General features: G+C 43.8%; 1 protein-coding gene across 1 annotated transcript in view; it reads left to right on the forward strand.

The window, feature by feature from the left end:
* The window catches only part of LOC135921257 (uncharacterized), a 24,490-nt gene extending 15,221 nt beyond the window's left edge, over positions 1 to 9,269 (forward strand). The window contains exons 2-3 of the mRNA XM_065455569.2: positions 2,521 to 2,653; positions 8,642 to 9,269. Coding sequence (XP_065311641.1) covers positions 2,521 to 2,653; positions 8,642 to 8,669 — 161 coding nt within the window. The 3' untranslated portion in view covers positions 8,670 to 9,269. The remainder of the gene's footprint in view (positions 1 to 2,520; positions 2,654 to 8,641) is intronic.
* Positions 9,270 to 9,537: the final 268 nt, after the last annotated feature.

A 9,537-nucleotide genomic window follows, 5' to 3' on the forward strand; every position in this document is an offset into this window, starting at 1 on the left:
AAAGGGTATTAAGACCGATCGGGGTGCATTAGGGTGCATGAACAACAATCCAATCACTAATCAATCATTACTTTGGTAATCATTAGTCATCTCTTATACGCGGCTGCATATGCTTTGGTTCACTTCCCGCCTTCCTTCGGTAACGTGATATTTTCTGTAGCTCACAACGGGACCTTGAAACAGAGGTCTAAGGCTTTCGCTTAATAAGCCACACACAAAGGGATGTGTCACAAGCAATACTAGACCAGACGCACGAAGTAAAGCATCTGATCATGTGGCAGAAAAATTGTCTGGAGTATAGAACTCGCCTCAAAGCTCCCTTTAAATCAGTATACCCCGTTCATACGGCTTTGAGAAAAAACCAACCTCCTCATAAACGTTGCCTCGAACATTATCGATGCTGTTATTAGCATTTATCAAAATTTTCAACCCCACTGGGGCGCGCAACTGGCCCAATACAACACGCCTCCATAGAATCCTGCGGCCCGTCCGCGGGAGCCCAGGAGGAATAGCGTGCCGTGCGCAGCCGGCGGGCGAGGAGAATCGAGGAGGAAAGCGCCGTGAGGAGGAGAGTGTCGCTACTTTCAAATTATCAAGGGGCTTTACGCGCCAGCGGGCGGTAGCGCCATCTGCCTTGCGCATAGCAAGTTATTTCAGCTGCGCCGGCTCGGTCGCGACACTAGGAAAACCTTCTAGCCTCTATAATTTCGATGCTTCCAAAAGGTACAAACGCGCCTCTAGTGAATGCGGTGTTGCCTTCGAAACGAGCCGTGGAAAGTTATACTGTGGTGTATATCGGTAATTATGAACATGTAACTTACAGAAGTCGCAATTACACGAGTAGCGAAGTGAGTTTCGCTGCATTTCTTCTGCGCTTTCCGCACACGGAGAGCCATCTTGCTGCAAACACAGAAGACCCCCTCCTCTCCATGTACGGCGCTGCCCCGACAGATGGCGCGCCACGCGCGCATTGGAGCTGTCGCGGCTCGGACTCTCTCCCCTGACAACGCTTCGCCTTGCTCCCTCTGTAGAATCAAGCGTCCTTCCTTTCTTTAGATCACTATCTCTCTATCTCTCTGCCCGTGCCGATCACGACGTTTGGCTGGCGTGCATCATTTCCCCCTCCGGGATACCGAGTTCTTTGGTTCGCTCCGCTTGCTCAGGCGCACGTTTCGTTGCTGCGCCGAACGCCGCGTTGCTCGACCATACGGCTCGACGCTCACCGCGTCTGATGCGGGGCGCCTCGTAAGTGATGGCTGCCCTGTAGCCCATTGTCTTACACCCATTGGCGGGTCGACGGGAACGCTATCGCGTTCCACTCTTGAAGGCGAAGCTTAAGCGTCCTCCAATTTTTTGTTAATGACGGATGCCTCTGCCGCCTCGCGAGCAGAGAGGCTAATGGCTAATGGCTAATTTGACATGTAACTGAACTTGACGGATGCCACTGTAAAACGGCTGCGACTAACACAGCTCGCAATTTATATTGAGCGTGATACCGCAGGGAAAAGAAAGCAAGAACATGTCTTGAACTGGGTGCCATAGTTTCGTTCATCCGGTTTCGTTTCGCAATCCCGCCCAATATGCTCACCATTCTCTGGCGACTCCCCAGGTGCATTGCAGTTCTATTTAAAGGGGGAAATTGGGGAACAAGTGGTAGACTATCATTTCATACATCCAGTGTCCTGCTAAAAAAATACCACACGAAAGTCTGCGTGAGACCGCGCTACGCTTTCGTGCGGGATTTTAATACTTCAATGTTACCATCAATTTCGGCGCTTCCTATCGAATAATGATTTATATCGCCGAATGCTAGCGATACAAATACCCCTGCGGTGGCTTATAGATGTAGACTGTGGGTGATATAGGATTCATATCCCCATCCTTCATGATATGCTTGGAACGGGCTGACGAGATTTCGATGTTTTCTTGTTTATACAAGCGTCTGAGCTGGCACAAAGTGTTCTTCATAAAGAGAAGTAAAACCCATCGTGGTGTTTCTTTGCCGTTTTTAGCCATGTCAAAAGCAATTGTGCCATGTCCAACAAATCATAATTAGCACTATGCACAGTAAAGTAAGCGCGGTTTAGGTCTGTTCTCTACTGCCTATTCTGAGAGTCAAGAAGTGAAATGAATCCAAAAGTAATTTTTGCGTGCAGCGCTTTATTTATGCTTCTGCCTAATTCTATGGTCTTTAAAAAGGCGATAAACCAATTTCATTTGCATCTGCAAGCAACTAATTCCATATTGGTGCAGACCAATAATTACACTTGGAATTCTTTCTGAACATTGTGTTACAGCGAGGTCGGTTTATTTAGGAGATAGTTGATGCAAAGACCAAATCAGAAAGAAAAAAAGTACATAAAATACGGAAAATATCGGTATACTTATGTAGCAATTACTTGTGGCACAATTTTATTCTCTCAAGTAAGCATAATCAGAATGCGGCCAGCCACATGCGACATGTTGTATGTCAGAGTGATATGGTCCTCAAAATATACCGCCGTTTTATTTTCATTATAGCTGAAGCAATTATCGTGGATGATATAACCAGCGCATTGCTTCTGACGCCACCACCCGATGACTCCGCCACCGACGAAGAGAATACCCATTTTCTCAGTGGAAACAATGTTGGGGTGGGACCGCCATCAGCCAGGTAAACATCTTATTATTTGCGTGTTCAGGCTACACATAGTACGACTTACAATGCTTGAAATAGTAATTCTACATCTGGTCCTTTTATGCTGTGACGTTTGCGACCAGTAGTTTATATTGAATTGAATTCTTATTTATTTATTTATTTATTTATTTATTGTCATACTCTCAAGGCCCGGAGGCATTACAGAGAGGAGTGGTGATTACTGCAAACAAATTCATTAACAATATTCTTGAAGTTGGTGGCTTCAGAAATGGCAGTGATGGCCAGGGAGGCGGTTCCAGTCATTCGTCGTTCTTGGTATAAAGGAATCAAAATAAACGTTGGTGCGACAAGTTGGAACTTGAACCTTAAAACGATGATCCGTGCGTGACGATATGTATGATGGCGGGGAGATTAGTTCATCCTTAAGTGTTTCGTTAGAGTAATAAATCTTGTGAAAAAGGCATAGGCGAAAGTACTTACGACGTAACTCTAGGTTAGGCAAGTCAAGGGTTAGTTTCATTGATGAGACACTTGCATGACGAGAATAATTCGAAAGAATAAAACGAGCAGCTCGGTTTTGAATGGATTCGATGGTGTTTTTTAGCTTTAGAGTAGAAGGGTCGAAAATGGAGCATGCATATTCAAGTTTAGGCCTCACTAAAGTTTTGTACAGAAATAACTTGACAGCTGCAGTTGCCGATGAAAAATTACGTCGTAAAAACCCAAGCATGCGATTAGCGTTACCGTAAATGTAATTTATATGAATGTTCCATGTAAGATTGTGTGTAATGTAGATACCAAGATATTTATATGATGATACATTTTCTACAGGTATGTTGTTAATATTGTACGTAGGAAGGGTGGTATTTCTTACAACACGGGACACACGCATCGCCTTACATTTATGAGAATTGAGCTTCATTTGGGATCTAGCACACCATGATGTTACTATGCCAATGTCTGATTGAAGAGTATCGCAGTCGTCAAGGTTAGAAATGACACGATAGAGAACACAGTCATCGGCGAATAACTTAATTGATGATTTAATTTGGTCGGGGAGGTCATTAATATAAATTAAAAATAATAATGGTCCCAGAACCGAGCCTTGCGGTACACCGGAGGTTACTCGACCAGTGGAAGAGAAGTATTCGTTAGCATAAACGAATTGGGAACGGTTAGACAAAAAACACTTGATCCAAGCAAGCACGTTAGGATCAATGTTGAGGTTACTTAATTTAGTTAAAAGTAATTCGTGTGAAACAGTATCGAATGCTTTGGCGAAGTCTAAAAAAATGCAGTCAATAATAAAGTTAGCATCCGTCGCCTGGAATAAATCATTAGTGAATGACAAAAGCTGTGTTTCGCAGGAATAGTGTTTTCTAAATCCGTGTTGGTAGGGGGTGAAAAATAAGTTTGACTCGAGAAATCAAACCAGGTGTGAGTAAACTATGTGCTCCATTAATTTGCAGGGAACGCTAGTTAGGGATATAGGTCTGTAATTAAGTGGGGAGTACCGACTGCCAGACTTATGTACGGGAATCACCATCCCTGCCTTCCAATCATTCGGAAGGATGGTAGTTTGAAGTGACTGAGCAAAGATTTCGCTAAGAATTATAGATGAATAAGTAATAGTTCCCTTAAGAAACTTCGTGTTTATACCATCTACTCCACTGCATGCAGAAACTTTTGAGGTCTGTAATAGCGGTGCTTATGAGAATGAACTAATGATAGCACAAATAAAAAACTGCAGCTTTTGAGTTGGCCACATTTTAAAACAGAATAGTAAAAGAAATATAAATTATGATATTAGGATTAAGAGCCACACTGAATAGGAAGGTGTCTGGTGGGATGTGCAATACTTTCAAGTAATTGCTGTTTCGAGCCTGTTCAATGTTTTGTAGACGCCGCTCATGAAAAAAAGGCGTTTTACCGAAAAATATCTGCATGCTAGGGTAAACTGTTTTTCAAGCCTTCAAGAAGATTTCACAAGAAGCGTCTGCATTGTAATTATAAATTTAGTGTTTCCAAACTTCATTCGTTCTTTTCCACCCACGAATAAAGCGTTCGGTCTTCGCAGACGACTTTCCTCTCAGAAATTGTGATTCTGGGTATATTGTCCCCTATAATGACGGTGAAGAAAGCAGCAAAACTGGGAATGACGAAATTAGCGTTTCACTGGGCAAACTTGTGGCCTTGCAAACAGGTTACACTCAAAGAACGAAAGCAGCGAACACAGTCTGCGATTGTCGAAAATTTGATCGGCTCCTCAAACACGTCAGCTTTTATACATGAGCCATCGAACGTTCCAGAGTAATCGCTGGTGCCTGCGTGTCTTTCAGAAAGTTCTACACCATTAGCGTCGGGTATGCATGAAATCGGATTACACTAGGTTCGGCGACAACACACAATGGATAGAACCATCGATAACATTCCAGAAACTTCTGATACACGCAGGCGCGTCCTGCGCTGAGCGATAACATTTGTTAGACGATGAAATGGGGTCATTCGACAAACAAGTACACGTGCCAATACCCCCCCCCTCCCCCCTTCTTAAAGAGAGCATCGTGCCATTGCTGTAATCATAAAAGGAGAACGAAAAACAAAATCACACTAAGAAAAAGTAACAAAACAGAGAAACAAAGTCCAAAGGAAGTGCAAAGACCACCAATGTAAAGTCCCAAAGTTTGTTAGCGCTGGTAGAATGGCTTAAGTCGCACAACACGAACTATTTCAGGTCATTAGCGGCGGCGCTGTGATAGCCAAAATGCCGTATGGAGCGATCTCATAGTCAAGTGCTCCAATGCGTCGGATAATCCTTTAGTGTCCGAAATAGCGGCGTTTTATAAGAGGTGGGGGGGGGGGTATTCACACGTGTACTTCTTTATCACATGACTGCGTTTCATCGTCTCCCGACACAAACGTTATCGCGCAGCGCAGAACGCGCATACATGGAATCGGATTACACAAAGTTCGGCGACAACACACAACGGATAGAACCATCGATAATATTCCAGAAACTTCTGATCAATGCGGGCGCATCCTGCGCTGAGCAATCGCACTTGTTAGGCAATGAAACGCGGTCATTCCATAAACAGGCACACATGCCAATTTTCAGGCAACTTTGTCCCCATAAGCTACCACGCTGAACGGCGTGCAGGTGATAGCCATGTCACATTTTGGCACTAAATGCTGTGGCTCTGGAATTTACCCGCAAGTTCTGTTAGCGTAACTAAAGAAATGCGTATATGTTCAGAATCTCGCCGGGCTTACTAGAGTGAGGGAGTGGTCTAAAGATCCCATGCATGCCATACCCCCGTATGCAGAAATGCAACTCAAGTCGAAGCACATGCTTGACTTAATTTAGATGACGCCTGGCGTTAACGTGCCCATAGACGCTCACTGCGTTTCTTTCGGCGCGTTCCCCATAGGCGTCACTCGGATCAAGTCAAGCATGGGCTTCACCTTAAGTTGCATTTCTGAATACGGAGGATCGTCTCTGCTGCGGCTTCGGCGTTCTTGGAAAGCCTTGACGTGTTTCAAGTATGCAGCAGGGACAGCTTTATCATATGAAAATTCTTTGTAGCTGCTACAAATATACATAACATCTTCGACTCCTTTATTTGCCTATCGTATTGGTTAATGACTTGAAAAAAACATTTAGTCAAGCATAGACGACGTACGCTTTCGCCGTTTCAGCGTGATGAACATACTGGAATTCACGTCCTATGCTTTTAATTCTGATGAGTATTACTGAATTGATGAATAGTATACGGCGTTATTTTCCGGGGAAGAAACAAGATAAACATGCGATGTGTTTGTAATTTTGGACGGTAACCTACCTTGTTATTCTTGATAATGGCGGCCACGACACTCTAACGTAGGAATAAAACTGCGTCCGATGTTCTATAAACGATATTCTGCGCACTCTTCAAATATTCTTGATTTGATCTTAACGAACAATCCAGATATATATTCTGAAATAGTAGGGAAATGATCAACTCTCTTGAATGCCTTTCACCTGCCGAAAAATCACGGAATCAGATGTCCCTACGTACGCAAGTCGTTTTTCTCCAGCTGCTTGATTACCACGTGACTTGCATTTAAATTGCAACCGCGGTCGCAGATACCAGCCAAATGATATGATACCGCTTCCCAAAAATGGCGGAGCCCTTTCGCAAATTGTCTACTTGTTCAAAACTCTTTTTGGAAACTGATTACAATAGTTGCGGGAACTTTGCATTTCTCATAACGACGCAGTTTTGTTCCTACGTTACAGTTGCGAAGCCGCCTTTATCAAGAATAAATAGGTAGGTTACCCGCCAAAATCACAAACACATCGCACTTTTTCTTTGTTGTTTTTTAACGGATAATAACGCCGTTTAAGTTTTAAAAAATTATGGGGTTTTACGTGCCAAAATCACTTTCCGATTAGGACGCACGCGTAGTGGAGGGCTCTGGAAATTTCGACCACCTGGGGTTCTTTAACGTGCACCTAAGTGCAAGTACACGGGTGTTTCCGCATTTCGCCCCCATCGAAATGCGGCCGCCATGGCCGGGATTGAAAACTACAATGCAATGGATGCCACTACAATGTAATGCAACTACAATGCAATACAGTGGATTATGAAACTACAATGTGCAATTCTACGGCAAGTACGCAAAGCGACTTTGTCACGCATGGGATATCCTCGCCACCAAACAGTCCGAGTCAGACGTAACGCTGTTCATCAACGGCTTGTTGCTCCGGCCAGGGCGTTTTCTTGCTTGCATTTGTATGCAGTTATCTCCTGGAGCTACCCAGGAACCGTGTATTGTACGCGCAAGATGCGTGCTGTTGTTGCCATGGCTTGACCCAGTTAAAAGCGAGATAGCTTCCCGCCTCTGGGCCTATGAGATGTTATTGCACACAGAACCTAGTCACAGGTTATTGCTGGTACTTCACGATAATTATCTTTCATTGCAAGAAATAAACATACTACGCCTACCTACAGAGAAACATCATTTTGAAGTTTCTGATGACTCTGATTTAACTCCATGGCTTACAGATTGGCTGCTGGCAAAAATAAATTATGAAGTGAAGCCATTACCTTGAATACACTCTTTGTATTAGGAAATAAAATTATTCCTAATTTCTCAACTGGCCTCAGAAGCACCGAAAAACACCGTTCAGAACAACTTGAAGTCCGTCTAAACACGTAGTATGCCTTATTTGCGTGGGTGGTCTCATTAAAGCTTCGTTCATGATAGCTAAGACCAGCTGTATGTAATTGGGCTTGAATATTTAGAAGTTTCCTTGGCGCAGCATAGTGATTTTTTCCCTCTCAATTTACTTAGGAAGCTCCACGCGTGAACACTGCTCAGTGAATGAAACGTGATACTCGGACAGCATTGCATCCAGCCCATTTTGCCACAACCGTGCGCGCTGGGTTGTATGTAGTCGTAGTGTATTACGAATGCTCGCTCTCCTTTGGTGCACAAATTCACCAAATTCTCGGCATGCCCAACGCCCACCGGTGGCACCAGAGCTCCCTGCCGTCGCCTACTTAAATATGGAATTTCAGTTGCTGAGCTTAAAAGGGTATGAATGCGACCTAGTTGGTGCAAAATTACGGGTGAAAACACCGGAAAATAAACACTGAGCAGGAAGGAACACAGTACGACCGCTGACTACCAACTAGTAGTGTATACTGTGCCCATACACCAATATACCTATGAAAGACAAGGAGTGGTTGCAAATTTTCACTATACTCGCGCATGCGTCAAGTGACAAACTGGACTCTTACAGATAAAACCAGATTAGTGGCGAAGATGCATAAACATTTTGTCTAGCAAACTTCAGTTCTCCGCAGCCAGCACTCGTCCCTTGTCCGTGTTTATTCTCCGCTGTTTCCACCCATCAGTTGCTGAGCACCTTACATTAGTTCTCCGTGTACCTTAATAATGTTCGCAAATTTTTTTAATCTGCCATTTTAACCGTGCATTTTCTATCTATGATGTTTCCAGTGGCAGGCGAAGTGAGCAGCAGACTTAATGGCATTTTCATCTGCCATGACTCCCACCAGGTCGTCTACGAGGCTTCCAATCAAACAAAGGAGATCTCCTTCGCTTGTCCAAGCCACGAAAGCGAGTGGTACAAAGAACGCGTATAGTGCATTTGTGAAAGGTGCCGGTACAGGCCACACAGTGCGAAGTTAATTGAGCACTACGAAGATTTGACGAAGCATGTGTGAAACTCCATGAAAGAAGCGTCACTGTAAGGAGGAGCCCTTCAATCCTTGCCCTGGACCTAATGATGGGCTATGGTATCCAATCCACACGACGTGGCCGCAAAATTCTGGCTATGGATATTGACGACCACAGATGTCTTCACTAACTTTAAGGCAAAAATTACCTTTCCACCCACGTTTTTTACCTCCGGCTTCGTTATTGACCAAATTACCTACTACTGCCATTTTTAAAAAGCGCGATGACGTGAAGACCATGAGTTACTGTATTTAAAACCGCGGAGTGCTCACTGCGAAAGTGACGTTTCTGGTCCGAAAACATTTAATGCAGTGTGTTTAGGCCCGTACTGCTAAGCTTTCTGCACAGTGTTTTTATATTTATGACGTGTTTTTATATTTATGACGTGTTTTTATATTTATGACGTGTTTTTATATTTCTGACGTGTTTTTATATTTCTGACGTGTTCTTTGTGAAATGAACTTGACGATTTTATCTGTAGACAGCTGTATTCTTATTTTTTACCTTTTGATTGCTCTCCTTGGATTCTGTCAATGTGGTAGATTTGGCCACAAACTCTTGAACGTTACTTTCGTGATGCAACACGAAGTGCTCGTCGTGTCCCCATTGCAGCTTCTCAGACAGCGTATTTGTGCTGTATACCTGGTGATATTTCG

Source organism: Dermacentor albipictus, chromosome 10 (genome assembly GCF_038994185.2).
Source record: "Dermacentor albipictus isolate Rhodes 1998 colony chromosome 10, USDA_Dalb.pri_finalv2, whole genome shotgun sequence".
NCBI lineage: Eukaryota > Metazoa > Arthropoda > Arachnida > Ixodida > Ixodidae > Dermacentor > Dermacentor albipictus.